This window comes from Atta colombica, unplaced genomic scaffold, assembly GCF_001594045.1.
Source record: "Atta colombica isolate Treedump-2 unplaced genomic scaffold, Acol1.0 scaffold105, whole genome shotgun sequence".
Taxonomy (NCBI): domain Eukaryota; kingdom Metazoa; phylum Arthropoda; class Insecta; order Hymenoptera; family Formicidae; genus Atta; species Atta colombica.
In genome coordinates, this window is record NW_017259190.1 from 4,315,785 (window position 1) to 4,336,620 (window position 20,836).

At 31.1% G+C, this 20,836-nt stretch overlaps 3 protein-coding genes across 3 annotated transcripts in view; 1 reads left to right on the plus strand and 2 right to left on the minus strand.

The window, feature by feature from the left end:
• Positions 1-965: 965 nt before the first annotated feature.
• LOC108691239 (aspartate aminotransferase, mitochondrial) lies at positions 966-4,156 on the minus strand. Its single transcript, XM_018198916.1, has 8 exons — positions 3,871-4,156; positions 3,081-3,237; positions 2,728-2,856; positions 2,445-2,666; positions 1,958-2,114; positions 1,743-1,841; positions 1,317-1,633; positions 966-1,170 (listed from the first exon to the last, which is right to left on the minus strand). Exons 1-8 carry the CDS (start codon positions 3,957-3,959, stop codon positions 1,048-1,050), a joined length of 1,293 nt encoding a protein of 430 aa, XP_018054405.1. The 5' UTR covers positions 3,960-4,156; the 3' UTR covers positions 966-1,047.
• Positions 4,157-4,306: 150 nt separating this feature from the next.
• Positions 4,307-6,475, plus strand: LOC108691248 (THO complex subunit 6 homolog). Its single transcript, XM_018198921.1, has 5 exons — positions 4,307-4,822; positions 5,022-5,243; positions 5,374-5,541; positions 5,644-5,806; positions 5,934-6,475. The coding sequence occupies exons 1-5, from the start codon at positions 4,707-4,709 to the stop codon at positions 6,252-6,254; spliced, it is 990 nt and encodes a 329-aa protein (XP_018054410.1). The 5' UTR covers positions 4,307-4,706; the 3' UTR covers positions 6,255-6,475.
• A 434-nt stretch (positions 6,476-6,909) lies between these two features.
• LOC108688629 overlaps positions 6,910-20,836 on the minus strand; it is an 18,331-nt gene continuing 4,404 nt past the window's right edge. Inside the window, exons 3-8 of the mRNA XM_018194972.1 lie at positions 10,821-10,951; positions 8,897-9,155; positions 8,478-8,653; positions 8,077-8,346; positions 7,687-7,960; positions 6,910-7,378 (exon numbers count right to left, since the gene is read on the minus strand). Of these exons, the coding sequence (XP_018050461.1) occupies positions 7,023-7,378; positions 7,687-7,960; positions 8,077-8,346; positions 8,478-8,653; positions 8,897-9,155; positions 10,821-10,951 (1,466 nt within the window). The 3' untranslated portion in view covers positions 6,910-7,022. The remainder of the gene's footprint in view (positions 7,379-7,686; positions 7,961-8,076; positions 8,347-8,477; positions 8,654-8,896; positions 9,156-10,820; positions 10,952-20,836) is intronic.

Here is a 20,836-nt window from a genome sequence, read left to right on the forward strand (position 1 = left end):
AAGACAGTAAGTGAGGAAAATATTAACATGATCTTTATATTTTTTGTATTTTTTACAATACAAACTTTACAAGAAATTTCTTTAATAAAGCTCTTCAAATGTTTATAAATGGCTAGAATATAAAACACAGTCTAGTTCTTTTATTCTAAAAATTTTCTTCTAAGTCTATTAATTTTACTTAAACAAAGCTTTGTGCTATCTCATATGTCACATTATTTCCTATATTTTTCATAAATGTTAAAATGAAAAAGAATGAGACACTTTTGTGTCATTCACAATTAAATATGGACATCTCTCTCAAAAGGAATTTAGAATAGAGAAAATCTTAGAATAAAAAATTTAAAAGTTAGACATAAAAATGGATTGCACAAAATGAGCATTTTCTATTGGAATCTAATATACAGCTGCAATTAATGTTCAATTTGAATGTTCACAATTCGTACTATTCACTTGCATTTCATATTAGAATATTCATATTATAATATGAATTACATAAAATACAATTATTTTATCTATATACAGCATAGATATATAATACAAAAATTTTTTTTTAAATAATACAAAAATTTTTTTATCAATAAATAAATATATATATATTTATTTATCATTAATATATTAAAATATCTAAATTATTATAAAAATAAAAATAATTCCTTAATTTAAATCTATATATGAATAATACAGACAAATACATATATAAACTGTATAATTGATATCCAATTATTTATTGTTGTTACGAGACGTTACTTTGAACAACAGCAGATAGATTGTTATTCGCAAATATTTAAAAATTGAATGGATATTTGATATGTTTACCACATATAAATCGAAATGAATATTGACTGTATAAATTTAAATTAAAAAAAGATTCATTTCATATCCGTGCTGTATGGTTTTCTATATATTTTTCTATCTTGATCAAAATTATTCTTCCACTTGCTCAGTTTGTATACAATAAAATAGATTGTGAGCGATATTATATTTGATATTGGCAGGGTGATTTTAGATGAAATAATAGTATATTTAATTGTCAATTAGTAGCGGAAGTTACTTGGTAACTTCGTGCATTGCCTGTGCCAAATATTCTACATTTTTCGACGTAACACCAGCTATGGAAATGCGACCATCCTTTGTCAAATAAATGCTAAAGTCCTTTGTAAGTTTTTCTACCTGTTAGTAAATCAACAATAAAAACCGATAATTAATCATAAATCATAATGATACTATAATTATTTTTGTAATTTATCTTGATTTTCTTATTTAAAGAACATTATTACATAAGTACATTTAGATATTAATACAGAAAAAAAGATTACCTCATTCGGCTTTAGACCAGTATAACAGAACATCCCGATTTGATCGGTAATGTGACACCAGGTACGGGCGCTACCGCTCTTTTTCAGATTATCACGCAACTTTGTGCGAATCGAAATGATGCGATCGGCCATACCCTTTACATTGTGTAGCCACTCCTTTCGCAGTTCAGGATCACTTAGGATTTCATTAACTATACGAGCTCCATAAATGGGTGGGTTTGAATACATGGGCCTAATCAATATCTTCAGTTGTGACAAAGTGCGTGCAGTTTCGTCTTTACTAGACGTCACTAGACTTAACGCTCCAATACGCTCACCTAAAGAAATAAAAGAAAAATTAATATATTTTTAACTTTTATATATATAAAAAAAATATATATATAAAATTTTTATTTATACATATAGTATATTTTTATTTGTACATACCATAAAGACCCATATTCTTTGAAAAGGATTGAGCTAAAGCAATTTTGTGACCTTCCTTAATAAATAGTCTAACTGCATAAGCATCTCTTGTAAAATCTCCTATAGAAAAATAAGTAAAGTTATAAAAAATGTTAGAGTGCACTAGTATTAAAATTATAAGGTATTACAAGGTTAATAGTAATAGATGTACTATGATAAATTACATTAAAAAATACCTGAGGCAAAACCTTGATATGCCATATCAAAAAATGGGAACAGATTCTTCTTCTTAATCAGAGCAGACAATTCTTCCCATTGTTTCGGTGTGGGATCGATACCAGTAGGATTATGAGCACATGCATGTAAAAGGATAATTGATTTCTCAGGCATATTCTATTCACAGATAACATCATTAGTATGATAAAATATTAATTCCTTCAGAATTATTCATGTTAATTAATGTAATGCTACACTGATTTTATGAGCAATATGTCTCGTAAAATTTCTGCCCAATTGTAATTATTATTCATATTAGATTTGTTAGAAATCACATTGTTAATATTTAGAAAACATTTATATTAATACATAAACGTTAGTTGTTATAATTGTTTAAATAATTCGATATAAAATTTTATGAATATTTTTTAGATATTTTCTACCGATGCATGCATTAATGTTTACAATAATAGTTATTACTTTTATTTAAAAAATCTTATACTTAACGGATAAATCTTCCATTGCTCCTTTAAAATCTAAACCACACGTTTTTGGATTACAATAGCGGTAAGAGTTGACTGTAAGTCCGGCAAGTTTAAATATAGGAGCGTGGTTCGCCCATGAAGGAGTTGGTAAATAAATTTCCTTATTGCCAGGAAAAAAATGAGATAGAAATTTTGCTCCAATAAAAAGAGAACCAGTACCGGAAATTCCTTGGGTTGTTGCATTCTAAAAAGAAAAATCTTTATTAAGAAAAAACTTTACATATTATTGTCATTATAATATTTACCAATCCATTTGCGACAACTTCATTTCCATCTCCAAGAGCTAGATTAATACTATGCTGGCAAAACTCGATATTGCCAGCAATTGTGGAGTATTCCTTGTCCATTTCTTTAATTCGTATTTTCTCTTCTGCCTGTTATTTAATCCAAAATACATTTTGTATTATATTTTATAATAAATAAAATTGTATACTTATTATACTTATTATATGTAATAATTTTCTACATTAATTAATATTATATAATAATCTTATATTACATAATAATATATAAAAAAATATCTACACAATTTTATCATTATATCTATATATAATATTAATTTTTCTCTTCTAAAATTGATATTTTATTTATAACTAACCTTCCGAACACTCGGAAGAACATACGGTTTGCCATTGTCATCCCTATAAGCGCCAGCACCTACATTGATTTTCTTTGGATTTTTATCTCTCTTATATGCCTCGGTGAGTCCCAGAATGGCATCTGGTGGTCCCATTTCAATATGAGACCACCATGAACTGTAACATATGTATTTTAAACAAATTACTATTATCATGTAGTTTATTTGATTTCATATCAAAAAGATAAGATATTAAGAGTGCATTCTGTTTCGTGCATGAATGCGTATGATACATCATTTATCCTCGTTTAACATTCAGTAAACGACAAAGATAATGATGTATTACACATCATCACATCATGCGTGAAATGGAATGCATCTTATCTTTCAAGGGCGATGTAAGTTAAAAAATAACAGAATTATAAAAATTTGAATTTATAAAAGATAATTTAATTCAATTAAAAGGAACTCTGTTCTTTCTGTACTTTTTCTTTTGCTCAAATCTTTTACTGACTTTCTATTCATAAAGTAGATACAAATGTTCAAATATTTTCAATTACATAATTAAATTAATTGATCTTCTCGCTGTGCTGATTCTTAATACTTTTCTGCAATTTTATGACTGTACATATCTCGAAATCTTAATTAAAATAGATAAAATAGAATAAAATTAAGACTCCAATTTCGATAGAGAGATAATGGTAATATAATTATATCTTCAGTGAAAAAAGCATGCAAATCTGGGTAATTTTATGAAGGTCGAAAGGTCATTCGTTTCAAATAAAAAAAAAACGATCGAGCGAAAACTCACCTGGAGGATCTTGCAGTCATGGAAAAGGGATTGCAGGCACTTTTCAGGAAATTGCCAGTTCTCACGAGCAGTCTTGTGGTTTGTGCCATTTGGAATATAATTCTTCGCTTTCTAAATGTAAAAAATAAAAGCCTCAGATGATGTCAAATTCCAAATTTGACTGAACCCTACTGAATCCCGGGACCGATGCTGAGAGAAAGAGATTCGGAATTTTGGGCATATATATTTGACTATAACAAGACTGACTGACTGACTGGAACGCGAAACGATGGTCACATGATCAGAGCGAAATCGCGCGGAATACGACAAGGTTATCACAATTTTTACAATCGTTTATCATTTATCAACGCGTTATCAACATAGAAATTCTTTTTTTTATAGTTACTTTTTGTTTTGCGCATGAAGTACGTCATAATCGTTTTGTATGTCCTGCACGATGTTGTAAACAATCAAGCTTAAAGAAATTGATATAAAACAATTCGTGGATCGTGTTCGCGAGAATTTTCAGTTCTTTTTGCTCATAGTTAAATCTCCCCTTTTAAAGCGAACTTTAAGTTTATCATTAAATATTATTAAATATTTCTTTAATTTTCAAAAACGGTAGGCTTCTTAAGCTCTGCGATGTTTTCCTAACCTAATCTAAGCCTCTAACCCTAACCTAAAAATACGTTGGTAAACATTCGACTTTGCTGCACGTTAATTGTCCGATAATCTTGTTTGCAAGACTTGTGTAAAAAAACTTTTAAGTTGCTAGCATTATGATAAAATATTAGAGAGAAAAACGATATATATTGATTGTGCATGTGTATGTATAATATGTTAATAAACCGGAGAAAATGATAGATTTAACTGACAAGAAATTACTTTACAACACTGTGCTATCACAAACATTCTCGCCCGATGGAAATTATCTTCTGGCTGGCAATATTTATGGGGACATCTCAATATTTGAGTAAGGAAATTTTTGAATGAGGAATTTTGTTTCCAGTATATCTAACATATATTGTTGCAATATATGTACTCATGCAATTCTTTGCAAGAAGTTGAAAACAGTTAAGATGTGTATATTTAATCTTTGAAATCAGACAAACAGTTATTTATTTTTAAATTACTTGATTTAATATTTCTAATTTTTCTAAATTTTCAAATAGTCTGTCAAAGGCCTTAGGGCCCAACAAAGAGAATGAGTTACAAGGACCTAGTTATCGCTTTGCTGCATATCCCGATCAGGAAGTTGCATGTATGCTTTCTGTGGAGAATTTTCTTGTGACAGGAACACGTGGTGAAATATCGGGATGGGACTGGAAGATAGTTACATCGAATAAGGCTCCTAAGAGTAAAGTATCATGGAATATACAAATTCCTGCTAATAAGTAAGTGATATTAAAAGAATATAATTAAAACAAAATGTATTAAAAATTGTGACATGTTTAGAATTGTAAATTATAAACTTTGTATATTTATCTTTTAGAATAAAAAAATGAAATATATATTTTCTTTCAGAGACAGTTACGATAAGCCAGACATAAATTACATGCTATATTCAAAAATGAATAATTTACTGTATGTTGGCTGTGGTGATAACAATATTTATGTCATAAACTTAGAAAGCAGGAAGATTCTGAGAAGCATGCAGGGCCATACTGATTACATACACTGCCTTGCCATGATGTAATTATTTTTTGATCTGATTATATATGAGAACTACATTATACAAAAGTTGGCCTGATTATTATTTAGATTTATTATAATTTAGACTTCTGCGAATTTTAGGGATAATCAGCTTGCATCCTGTAGCGAGGATGGTTCTGTAAGATTATGGGATTTGCGCAAAAAGGAGAACACTAATATATTAACGCCTCATTTAATAGATAAAGTTGCTCGACCACGACTTGGAAAATGGATTGGTGCTGTTGATTTCACAGAAGATTGGTTGGTAAGTAATAATGATATATTTATCAGAATGTTTATCAAAAAGGAAGGATATTAAATGAAAATAATGAAAAGGAAATGAATTGCATCTAAATTAATTTTTAATTATATTCTGATTATAATAATTCTAGCTGTGTGGCGGTGGGCCCAGCTTATCATTGTGGCACGTACGAACGATGGAGGTAGCAACAATTTTCGATTTGGCTGATCAAGGAATCCATGTAGCAGAGATCTACGAAGAACGCGTGATCGCTGGGGGTACGACCGATCATGTTCATCATATGACATATCAAGGCGACATTCTAGCCAAAGTTCCCACCTCGAGTCTCACAGTCTATAGTGTGGTACATCAAGAAACACCACATAAAGTGCTCAGTGTGGCTGGCTCTTCAAATTGCATTGATATTAGCACAAACTACAATTACCGCGAAATGATGCTCAAGTTTGCATAATAATTATTAGGAATTATTAGGAATAATTATCGAAATTCCATATAAAATGGGAATTTAATTTTCCAATAAAGATTTTTCCAAATGATTTGGATGAACGAATTAAATATAATTAATTTGCAATTTTTTAAAATAAATATATTAATAAAGTATACATTTTTTATACGATATGATTCTTTTGTACAAATATACAAGCGATATTTGCGCAATGAAATGCAAAAATAGATATACATGTATTTATATAATTATCCTTATAATTATACTTTTTATATTGTCTTTTCCTTCCTTAGGAAAATATAAAATAAAATACAGATAAATATGAAAGTTTATCTGTATTCGCCGAAGAATTTTGACAACCTTTTTCGTGATTGCCAAGTATTATACACAAAATAACAAGTCTTCGCATACTCCTTTTTTCTGCCTTTTATTTATAAATTTAAAAAGTTTATATATATTTTAATAAAAAAGAATATATTTTTAATTAAAATTAATATTTCTTTAATAAATACTGAATTTATAATATCACATTTGTGAAACTATACATAAAGAATTCTCTCTCTTTTATTTATAATACAATTATTTAAAAAATGAAACAAAAATTCTTCATGTCAGTTAATTACAAAATTAACTGTTAATAGATTAATCCGATTCTACTTAAGTAAATTTGGCAGTATTTATAAGAACATTGCTTCGAGAGTGCGATATCATTTCTTCACGAATTTCGTAAACAAGAGTTTGTTAACATTAAATAATCCCTCTGATTAAAAGGGATCAGAGAAAACCGTGACCGGCGATGACCGCGGGGATAAATCCTTCTCTGCCATCCCTGGAACGCACCCAGAACCAGTCGTTCGTATGATCGCTCAGCAAAGCGACCACATCGCCTTTCGAGACCGTCAAAGCGTTTGCGGCATGCGCCTCGTAATCATTCCTAATCACCAGGAGTGTGTACCGCGAGCCTTTAGTGCGCGCGTTTGCTGCTGCTCTCAAATACAACCGATCAACACTCCGTTCACCGCATGCCGATACTGCGTCTCTTGATCCTCGCCTCATTCTGCCACTGCGTCCACGACTTGCCCCGCACTCAGATCTAGTATCACGCAGCTTCTCCATGTCTGTCATATTTCCTGAAGAAAACAATTACAAAAATTAAGAGTTTGATAACAAACTATTTTATGTCTGAAAGAAAATTACAAATAAAATTAAATTAATCTATTAGATAGCAAAAAAAAAGTGAGTTACAAATTCACTTAATAGGAAAGATTTAATTAAAGATTTTATTAAATTATAATTGAAATGTATCAGAATTAATAAATTTATATCTAAAGAAATTATATTATTGATAAAATTTTTTTTTTTTCAATTATTCTAATTACTTTATTTCTCAACATTACAGGACTTATTTTATAGTTTTATAGGAATATTTCATTTATACCTAATGGTCGAGGAAAAACATCAGTGGAATCTTCCCAGCATGGTCCTCGAGTAGATTGCGGTAAGATCCCTAAGGGTAAACAGGCAGCGTAGCCGACGTAACCCTCCTGTCCGTGAGGTGTTTGCACGTATAGCCAGGTTTGATTTTTGAAGACGGCATTCACAACTGTACCAAGAGGAAGAGCCATTTCATCCTGTATACCGCCTTGAGTCTGATATAATACCGATGGGAAAGACAGGACAACTGGGATGTTCGCTGGTCTTTCTATAGATGCCTACGATTACAATTGTATATTATACTATATATAGGTATAAACACAAGATATTAATTCTATAAAGAATAAAAAAGTTATAGAATTATAGGAGATAAACAATAAAAGACAAGAAGCACCTTAGTTAGAAATGCGTCGAGATCGGCGATCTCATAGCCGAATCTACTGGGTAGTCTAGGTTTGTGCGAACGTTTGGTCCGCCTATGTCGATGTTTCTCTCGTCCATTGGGTGTCGACGTTGATTCACGAGATACTAGGGAAGGCTCAGATACGGCTCTCTTTACTTTTTCCTTTTCTTTCGTATTTTTGAGACCGATAAATTCTTTGTTAAAGTGCCTCTCGAGAGGATTATCCAACTGCTTTTCACCGATCGTCTCTTTGTCAACAGTCTTCAAAAGAAATGTTTGAAAACAGTAAAAAAATATTTGTAAAATTCAAAAATAATAAACTTAGAATAATGGGAGAGTTTATTTAAAAGAAAATTTATACCCCGTATTACAAAATAAAAATTAAAAATTACCTTCTCGATTCTTTCGATCTTTTGAAGCCTGTGCAAAATTTTCTCGCGTTTCTCGATGCTCTCCTTGTTCTCGATATTTTCCTTGCTAGCAGCGTCTTTATCCTTGATACTTTTAACGCTTCTTCTCGAAGACCTCTTGCTACTCCGTGAAAAAGTGTCTCGATCATTATTTGTACCTTTCAAAGAAACATTTTGCATAATTTCATATAGTTTACTAATAACATAATGAGATAGTATAACATTGTAACATTTATTTCTATATTTCTATATTAAAAATTTATTTCTATATCTTTATTTCTATATTAAAAATAATAAATTGAAGCAAAGTTTCTTATTAACATGATTATTGATATCAATAGGTATTATCAATATTAGTCTCAAAAATGACAAATAATATAGAAAAAAAGATGATTTTTCACCTCCGCTGCCGTTAATGGTCGAATAGTTATTGGGCCCAGGACCCAAATTAGATTGTTGTTGGCCACGCAAGACCCAAGTTAACGAGATTCTGGGGCGTAACAAGGCGCTCGAGCGTTGCCCCATGCTCGTCGACGACGCGATGGACGTCGGGGAGGGTGTCGGCGCTCTCGAGAGTGATGGCGATCTCGAGTCACCCGTCACGATCTGCAACGGGCAGTCCGCCACCAAGTCCACCGTCTGCACCGAACAGCCATACTGCTAGAAAATACATTTTCTCGATAATTTAATAAGGAAGACGCAGAAATAATACGCTAAAATTCATTAAAAATCTTATTTTTAATAAAAATCTTTTTTTATCAATTAAAATTTTGAAAATTGTTTAAATACAAAACGCAAGATATAATCATCCAAAAAAGAATTAAACTATAGCAAGCTATAGATAAAAATTCTAAAAATTACAATTCATTGTTCAGCAAACATACTGACGTCAAAATGACGACAAATAATGTCAGCTTGCTTGTTGGACAATGAATATAATTATAATTTTTAGAATTTTTAGCGCTTGCTTATAGCGATTTAATTTTTTTTCTAGCCATTCTAAGTGTGCTGATAAACTCATCTGATATAATTCTCTTTCAATATTTTAAATTAATAATCACTATTCATGAGACGTACGTAATGCCGTGTAATATTTTTTTTTATTAATGCCGTGTCGCATCCTCGCGTTTCTAGAACGTGACTAACCGGTCGGAACGAAGCAGGAAACTAAGATGCGGTACATTTCCTTTACATTTTCCATATTCTTTAAGAAAAAGATGTTGTTGGAAAAAAAATGATTTTCTTACTGCATTTTTCTACTGATTTCTAAACGTACTAATATCTTAAAAAAATATTATGTATTATATGAATGAATTAAATATATGTAAAAAATAATTTAAATTCAAAATTATATGACAGAGAAATGTAATATCTGAATGTAAACATTCAGATATTATACGCAATATTGATCTCTCCTTCAATTCTATTTAATATTAAATATTAAAAACTTTTATATCAAATTCTTTGAAAAGAAAATTTCAATTTTATCATAGTAATTATGCTTCATGAGGAGAACAATCAAAACTTTCGAAAGTGATCCGGGTAAGTATTGGATTCTTATCCTGCCAGCTCACTGGAGGAGCCATTTTTTTCATTCAGAAAGTGAATTATTAATCTCATAGACGTTCAATTACCCGCATGGCGAGTCGTCGAAATGAATTATTTGGCGAGGTTCTCATGAGATTCCGATCGTGTTTTACCACGCCATTAGAAATTTATGATCGTCGTTTCTTTCTCATGCGCGAATAAATTTCTAAGCTCATATATTAATTTTAAGATATTTTGCTGAGATATTGCAAGATATTGCAATTTTTATTATACATATACACAGTTAAAAAATTACAAACATAAATATCTTCAAATATTAATAGTGATCACTTGAATTCTATTAATGTTAGTTTAACAAACTAACTGGATATTACAATGTGCATAATTATTTCATTTCAAATATTATTTCTATCACATTTATTTCTATCACATTTTTTATTTTTTGATCATGTACACAAAATAAAAACAGCAATGTTGAGCATTGATATATACAAATAATTATCGTTTTTCATTAGCTAAGGATCGAAGAGTGTATAACGTTCGATGCAAAAGTAAAGTTTAACATTGTTAAACGTTTTTTATTATGGTTTAAAAAATTATTATACAAACTGCACGATAATTACTATAAATTGTATTATATGAATAGAAAGCAAATTTTTATATAAGCAATTTAATAATTTGTTTTTAAACATTTTTCTAAAAATGTTTGAAAATAAATTCTTTTTACATATATTGTATTGTGTCTTTATATCGATTGTATAATATATTGTACGGTACCTTGTAGGAGATTCTATCGTTAACCGATGGAGCTAGGACAGCGGGATCTTCCCCTGAAATAGTCACAGTTTCCGTTTCCTCCAACTGATAATCGATCTCGCTACTCCAAGAATGTCGCCTTTTCAAATCTCCTAAAACACAAAACAATACTCAATTTTAAAAACCGATTAAAAAGAAAGAACAAATTTTAAAATAACGAGAATAAATTCCTTCCAAGATGTATAAAACAATAAATTAATATTTTTAATCTTGTATGTATTTTATATAAATATTGTTATATTATTTTGTATATAACAGTAATTAAATTAAGTAATAAATGTATAAAAATAAAAAAAACAAAAAAGATGTGTAATTGTTTACTTTTTCGATAAAATTAAATAAAAATAGATCGTAATAGAAATTATAAAATATTGAATCGACCAAGGATAATTTCTACGTATTGTGATTTGCGTGCCTCGATCACTTCGCGTTCTCTTCGAAGCCAAGGATCTCGAAAAACATTTCGGGGCCTTACACGCACGGAGATAATGGACGAGAGAATAAGCTCTCTGCTTAAACACAGTATTCGAGTCCCGTGACTTATGGGATTCGATCGGACGCGGTGTAGGGCCCGTAGGGGGGACCTCAACCTACGAATTTGCTCGTTTACTCGTATCAGTGGAATGCCGTAGCGATGCGATGGTAGATCCTTTCCTCCATGGGAAGCGAACGAGTAATCGTGGCTGCCGCGCCGCGCTAAGATTTATCGATCTCGCGCAATTCAAATGTCGATTACGTAAGTTGAATCCGCGATCGAGTAAGAATATGACGAATAAGACTTGTTCGTAAACAAGAATACTGTGATATTCTCTGACGCTAATCTAGATTCCAATATTGCATAGAAATATTGATGTCAGAGTATATTTTAAATTAATATCTGTGATTTAATATTACATTAATAATAAACTTCAACATATTAATGTTAAATTCATTATTGAATTATTACAAAATATATTCGCTAATAATAAAATTAATATTGAAACAATATCACCGGATGCGTATTTCAGTATATGCCGATGAATTTATATGCATCCGGATGATAATGTTGAACGACTCGATTTGCACGCACGTGATCAGCGAACACGTGCACCGCAAAGTGGCTGTGTCGGTGACACCCGCGTAACTTTTAACATAGGCATGAATATTACCAAGAGCTTTTTTGGGAAAGATTATATAATTATAGATCTTTTTAATTACCATGTGTCTTTACATAAAAATTAACGTTCAGATACTTTATCTCTTTTACATAAGAAATAATACGTAAAGTCATGTTAGAAATAAAAATGTGCACGGAAAAAAAATTAATTGGATGGTACAGCAAATATATAACTTTTTATTACGCGAACATTCAACATTAATAACTAAGAAGATTTGATGGTTTAGCAAATCACCAATGCTATTCAGCTGTCAATTTTGCTATTTTAATATAGAAAATTGACTGTCTGTATATTTATTACAACTGTAGATTTGCCGAATCAGTGAAGTTTTCAGCTGTGTTTTTTTTCCATGTGACAATTACAGAAATGGAAAGATTGGAATAGTATTAATATAATTTCCAGAATCACGATATCAAAGTTTTTATCGCGTATGCGAAAGCTAACTTTCCAACTGAAGCGCGTGGTATCATTTATCGTGCATACTATTTTTTGCATATTATAGAAAAAATTGAGAGAGAGCTAAAGCAAACGCTAAGATTAATTCTCTAAAGAGATATGCATGATGAATCGTGTTTATCTAGCTTTTCCCATGAGAATGAGAACAGATCACAAAAGATCACCGAGAGTTCCTTTCGCGGCCCGTAATGAATTCCTCAGCTTTCTCATAAACGTAGATACAATTCAATCCAAGCCACAATAAATCCTCGTTATCTCTGAACCCGTCGCTATCCAGTGAGCTTTTATCAAGTTTCTTCGACACGGTCGAAAGATACGAGAGCAACTCTCCGTGTTTACCATCACTATCGAACATCGTTTGACAGATGATGTCTGTGTATTGAACAAATAATTGGCAAGAGAAAAAAGTCACCGAGCAAGAGAGGAACGAGAATTACCTGAACTATGCGACCGCTTCCGCTTCTTTGGTTCGCTGTTTGATCGCGGAAACTCATTAACATTTAACTGCTAATCATCACGTTATCATCTAGATCACTCGAAGCGTTGTCGTCGATGCTGTCGCTGCCATTGGCTTAATACCCGTGATGAAGACATCACTGTCAAGTGATGTTTCGTTCCGCGCCATACAGCCTCGTGATTATATCTCGATATTTTTATTTTTATACAATGTGTATTTTTTTTTATCCTTTTTATGCTTTTATATTTTATCGAGACGACATGAGGAATCTTAGAAAATCCATTGAACTCACTAAGATCTACGATACTTTTATGTACATTAGCGTTTATTTATAATATACGATCATTATAATCAAATTGAATTTGATTAAAGATTAAAGATCTTGTGACAACATTTTATCTCTTATATCTTTTAATTAATTTATTGTTATATATTTAATTTATATTAGATATTTAGAAAATCAACATCTCCAATTGATATTTTCTTACAATTTCACACTTTCACTTAATAAAATTAATTCATGCATATAATTATGTGATTTAGTACAACACGTTACTTTGATAGATTTAATATCTTGATAGATTTTCACATTGCTTTATACACTCAAAATCTTTTCTCATACTTTCAACCTTTCGACTTTTTCACACTCAAATCCTTTAAAATATTTCCTTTAAAAAATTGTTTTTCGACAATTTTGCACTCACATTGACTAGAGATCGCCTTCTTCGAAAGTAGAATATAAAAATGGAGAAAAGATGATTGAAAAAATAATTGAAAGAAATGCGTTTTACTGCACTTTTCATCGATTGCTGGACACTGATAACGAGATAGCAGATTCGCTTATAGATTCACCCACAGGTGCAGCTCTGACTAGACTAAACGTGCTCGTTGCGGTGCGCCGAGTAGTACTCTAGGCGAGAAGAAAGATCCGGGGAGAGAAAGCGGGATGAAGAGAAAGAGAGAGAGAAGGTAATAATCCAATGCTTCGATTGGTCCATGCTTCCCGCGAAAACGGCTCGTCCAATCGCCGTGACCGCGTAATTGTCGGCTATCAGACTTCGCAAAAACGACCCCGACTTGGACCTCGAGTCTCACGAAGCCGCCCCTTCGACTGATGTTCATCCGATGAACACGCACTTCCCTCGGTACGTTTCCCTCCCGTCTCGTTCAAGTGAAAATACCGTTAAATATTGTTGCTAAAAAATAGAGCAATGTCTCTAGCGGAATCGTAAATGAGTTGTCATAAAACAGTTGTTTTAATTAAATATAAAAATGTAAAATAATAGATATATTTTTTATAATTATTCCACATTTTTTAGCTTCTATAATAAAAAATTCTTAGAAGAAAAACAATGTAGTATAAGTCAAATGTCTTTTATTTAGATAATTTAAAGATATTTACTATTATTAATAGTTATAATAATTTATTATATTAATTTTAGCTTGATAATTTTGAACAAAATTATCCATTAAAAAAGACTTCAGCCTCTCTTTGCTTGCAGAAAGCAAGATACGTTGTCTACTTTGTTACACACTTTGAAATTACAACATTTTGTTTCTCGTCGCTCATCCCCGTGTATACTTATCCTGGTATAATTTATAATTTCACGATTTTTATGAGATTCGCGCCCTGACATCTCTCGTCATACCCGAACGAATGAATAACTCTTTCGCGCGAGAGAGACGAGGGAGGATGGGCGGTTCATAAGTGGCGGGTCGATGAGACGCAGCGGGGTGAGGAACTGAGGTGGAGGAGGGCCCAGCGACCTCTGACCCCCTTGGGAACCGTGAAGAGCCCGAGGGCAATGTGCGGCCGAGAAAGGGACTCGAGAATCCGACTGGGACCCACCCGACCCAAAATACTTGCATGCTGGTTACATCGCTGCCGGCGTAACCACCGGCGGACCTGACGGCCCGCTCAACCGATCACGAATTAATTCGTCGCGAGAAATAATCGGCTTCTAGAGAGTGTCGATTTGTGTGCCTAAACTACATTGATATAATGAAAATGAAGGTAATATTAAACAGGAGAAAGCAACGTAAGGAACAGTTAATAGCTGAGTGCAGACAAAAACATTTATACTAAAAATTTACTTATATTTAGGAAAATACACATATAAAATTATAAAAAAATGATTGAAAAGTAAATATCTAAGGCCTTGAATTCTATATCTTTTAATGTTTTATGTTTTGTCATACACGGAAAAAAATTCAAGTATCTAAGAATTTAGCTGAAAATAATTTTATTAAATCATTAAAATAATTAACATGATAAGTAATACTGTACAACAGTTTTCTAGTAACCAGCTTGAGCGTCCTACATAATTATTTTGATGGCCTAAATTATTTCCAAATCTGCGTCTAGTTAATTTTTGAAATATTTAAAAATTTTTCCGTTCTTTTCATGTACGTGTTTTTCATTAAGTATCTAAACTTTTTGTCAACAAAACATTATAGAAAAAATAAATAATAAGATATTAGGATTTCTGAAGTCTCCATTGTGATAACATTTCTTACAGATATTTTCTAATAAAAATGGCCAATCGTGTCAAAGATAAAAAAAAAACATACGTCTGTCGATCAGTCGGTCCTAAATGAAAAGAGTGTTCAGTGGAAGAGTCTCCAGTTGAACTTTAAAATCTCTCCAGTTTTTCCGACCGATACGATTGTAAAACAAACATCGATTCTCATGAATAGCTATAGGTCTTGGCTCTCATCCTGATTGGCGCGTACATATTTTCGCCTTGATCCTGGGCAAGGATTTAAGAGGGACGAGAAGCGAGTGAGGCGCAGAAAGCGCGTGAGCGTGTAATGGTGATTGAATGCGGCTAATGGCCGTTCTGTACGGGACTTTTCATACAGCCCCGCCAAGATATACGTTATGACCACGGCACAACATTTACCGGGTGGTAAACAGCCATGCATAAACTTCAACTCAAGTCCTCTTTCAAGATGGGGAAAAGAGGGAGTTAGGGAAAGAGAGCGTGTTCATCGCCGACCTGGTTCTCTGTCACCTGGAGAACACGGTTCGAGGTACTTGAAAGATAGCTTCGTCTTTGCGTTAAATGATAACAGCTTTATGGGAACAAAGATAAAAAACTCTATGAGAAATATTCAGTTTTGTAACGTTATAATTTGAAATTTTTAGGGAGTCTCAAATTAAGCTTCATGCGCTTTAATTTTTAATTTAATTTACGAATTTACATATTTTATTCAATATTAAAATTAATTGTCTCTTCTGTTTAAAAAAAAAAAAAACGAATTAAGACTCCTGCTTACTTACTGCAGCCATCTTGGATTAGAAGTGAAAAAATATACAAGAAAAATTCTTGCAAACTATAATATATATTAAAATGTGAATATTTTTTAATAAAACAATACATACATTTATAATCGGAAGATTTGTAAAATATACCAGAAATATTTCCCTTGTATTTCGATAAATAATCATATATATGTTATGAATTATGCTTAATCAAGAAACATAAGCTATGACAGCTGTCAAATTGATAAATATGATTTTATTCCCTTCTAAAATAAGAATAAAGTTTTTGGTATATTTTACAAGTTCTCAAATCAAATGCAAGTATTGTTTCATTGGAAAATATTTCTATTTTAACATATTTTGCAAAAATTTTCATTATGTATTTTCTCACTTATAACGTTATTAATCTAAAGATTCGTGGTAAGTCATCAAAAGTCTTAATAGTGACGAGTATCTAATTAATGTTGTTTAGAAAAATTTAGGAGATTTTATTTCACTTCTTATTGACAACATTCTTATTTTCAATAACAATAGTAAATATAACAATAAATTGACGATTGAGAGTTAGCAATTAGATGGCATTATTAATATAATCTTAATTAATTTCGCAACAAATTTCGCAAAAGTCAATATCGGATGTTTCGGCATTTCCATCATCAGCATTTTTACTTTCATTTGAAAATCAAAATAATATAAAAAAATAATGTTAAGGGCAATTTCTCGTAAAAAGATTTTTCAGTAAAGAATTTTTCATTGCAGCAAAATTCCATACCGATGCGGTTGATTATTATTAATGCACCACGCACGTTTTAATTGCGCTCAGATCCCAAAACCGGGATACACGCGGCTCAGTGCCTTCTGATTTACGACTTTGTGTCGCTTAGGACAATTTGTCACGGATGTGTTGCACGGTGCATTCCGATTATCCTTTCCCTATACATATTTTTAATCTCTCGCACAATTCCAAAAAGATTTCTATAAAATCAATTCCAGAATAAATCACGACGAAAATTTCCCCGATTTGCGAATTTTCAGAGAGGACTGATTCATTAAAAAATATTTACAATAAATAAATAAATAAATATACATGTGTGTGTGTGTGTGTGTGTGTGTGTGTGTGTGTGTGTGTGTGTGTGCGCGTGCGTGCGTGCGTGTGTGTGTGTGTGTGTGTGTGTGTGTGTGTGTGTGTGTGTGTGTGTGTGTGTGTGTGTGCGTGCGCGTGTGTGTGCGTGTGTGCGCGCGTGTGTATATAATCAAAGAAGAGTTGAGGGACATAAAAGATAAAGAAAAAAAAGAAGACTGACCCATGACCTGAGAGTTCTGACGCGAGTCTGATTCCTGAAATGTTCGCGCACCCTGTAATCACGATTGAAAGAGGTCCGGTCGGACCTCTTTGCTGCCTATTCTCTCTCTCTCTCTCTCTCTCTCTCTCTCTCTCTCTCTCTCTCTCTCTCTCTCTCTTCTGTTCCTTCCTTCTTCCTTCTTCTCTCTCCCGTCTTCTTTGCGGAGCAGCAGTGAATATCTATAATTTAAATCTCGCTCGGGCATAAGTGGCAGGAAATCATTGTAATTAATATGGCGTACATGCACGTGCGCCCGTGTAAGTGCACGAGAATATGCTCGGCTCGCGCCGAATCATCAAGAAGATTCGACTCTTTAATTCTCGGGAAATGTACAAAAATTTGTACAATGTATTTAGAAGATTTGTACAAATGTCAAAGTGAAATGATATTTAAAAATAATATTTCTAAATGATATTTAAAAATAAGAAAATGTCACAATAATAATTATATGTTGTAATAATATAATATTATCTTACAATATAATTAGTTAATTATAAGTAATTATATAATATACAAGTAGCATTACATAATAGAATCCCTTAAAGTCCACTTTGGACAGTCTATAATTTTGTGTCAATTTCAGACTAAAATTAGAATTTATAATTTTATATGTCTTATTTTAACATACATATTTCAATATACTATTTATTTACATATACATTATGTATGGTATACATAAATAATATATATATATATTTTATACATATGTTATATTCTAATTCTTTAAATAATCTTTATATTATAATGTATTATATTTATAATGTAAAATTATAAATAAAATTACATATAGAATTCCAACAGGAATTATAAATCCTCTAAAGAGTGGACTCTCTTAAGAGTTCTGATATAAATAATATTGTAGTACACACATAGATTGCACAGCTTCCTATATAGTATGCCTAATTAATTATATGACAACTATAATATCAGATACAAAATATTATACATTTTCTTCTATTTCTCTCCGGTCCATATAAAATCGAAAAAAATGATCGCACACGGTGACGATATATGTCATTTTGTATTAATAAATAACGGGTTGATAAATAATTCATGACTCATGAGTTTATGATAGTCACAATGTTACTGTTGTTAATACTCGAACTCGCATTACCAGATTACAGTATCATTATAAAAAAAGAACATGGAATGCCGATCAGACGATATAATAATTGCGTCGTGAATTATGATAACCGAGATAAAGCCACGATGAGCTACTATCGTTATAAACGGGCTTATCGTTACGGGCTACGATCATGGTTGAAAGATGTATTGAAGATAGCATATCAGGCAGAATTTTCGGTATAATTAGCCTATCTATAGCTCAATTAACATAATCATCCATTTGGACAAACTGTCATTTAATTCGTCAATGATATCAAATTGTTGCATATTGTAATTAGCCTATTTCTTCTTTCTAATCATTTATATTCGAGGCTGTATTAAATAGAGTTTAATTTAACTATACATTGTATATAATTTGATTCAAATATAGTTAAAATTTTTAATGCAGTTTTCATGTTTAAAAAAGGCACAGTTAAAGATGTAGATTTTAGATGTAGATTTGTCTCGCAATAATATAATTATGTAATTCAATGTATTTTACAATAACATTTTTAAATATAATGTAAATATTAGATATAGTGTCAAAAGTTTTTGAAACTTAAAAATTAATGAGAAAGAAAAATTATTTTTTAACATATCTATTTGTTGTTATTAATTTTGCTTTTATCTCTTTTTACATTGACTAATTTGTCAGTAATTAGTCTCTAATCCTTCATCAGATTGCAAATAATATAATTAGCATATATATGTGTATGCAAAATTTATAATCTCTAATCTGTAAGATGCAAAAATTATGATAGACGACCAAGTAGACTTAACGGAATCGAAATGGTATAATAAATATAACAGATGGACAAATAAACATCATGCATATGTATAGAGAATTATCCCCATCTAAAACGGTATTAGATGTTATCTTCCAATAACGGATTATGCAATTAATGTCGGTGAAAATTGAAGAAAAGTGCGTATGCTTTTGATAAAAGATAAATCGCTAATGAATATTATTAACGCATTTCAAGCGTAGCAACATCGATTTGCTCTCCATCTATCATTCTTGAGACGATTTTTAATTCTGCCTTGGTCAAGAAAAATTGTGCGGTAAGGAAAAAATGGTGGATAATTTTCCTTTTCCTTTGAGATTCTCGACTCGAGTACCATCTGCATTACGAGCAACATAAATCACGAGCGTGCACGCGAGTGTGAGTGGGCGGAGAACCGCACGGTACCACAAAACCGCGCGCCATAAATTTGATACATATTCATTGTGGTTTGCTGCAACAACATGAATTCGATACACTCCGTGCGTTCGGTGACTTTCTTTTCTTCTTTTTTTCTCTTAAAAATTTTTCTTTTTTTATTTCTTATATATAAATATCCGCAAAATATTATAATATATCATCTACTCAATATGAATCTTAATATGAATCCGATGAATACAAAGTAAATTTGTAATTGAGCTCCAAATTGTATTTATTCAAAATTTTCACATAAAAAAAATATAATTATATATTCAAAATTTTGAGTTTTCAAAAAATATTTATTCACAAAAAACTATGAATATTTAACGAGTATTCATATTCATTCAAACAAAATATAAACTGAAAAAGAAAGCTCCAATAAGCAATCGTTATCTCTTAATTATAACCTTTGATGACTTTAAGTAAAAAAAAATTAATTTTATTTATTTCATCATTATAATATTCAGATTTTATAAAAGAAACTTGGAAATTTAAAAAAATATTTTAGAAAGATATATACTTTTACTTATAAATCTATCTATTTAATAGAGTGCCATATATATTTTGATATAATTCCGGTTATATGACAGTAATATTATAAATATTTTATAGGATATCTTGGGCGCGACGTTCATTATGATCTGACATTAAATTCCGAGATATATTATTTATTCTCAATAAAAATGTCTTTGTTTAATTTATAGGACGTCGTATAAGTCGCGGACTAAGCGCACGGTGTAATTACAGCCATTGTTTTTATAGATTTCTGTTTTCTCTTATAGGCTTGTAAGCTATGTGCAGATAATACAGAGTAAAAACGAATATGAAATGATAAAATATTTGCGTAACAATATTAAAAAAATATTCATTCAAATGGAATGAAAAAATATTTATTCTTAACGAATAAAAAAGAAATGTATTCGAATGAGTATTTTCATTCCTTTTTTTATTCATTTATTCGAATATTAGGTGTATTCAACGGACACTACTCAT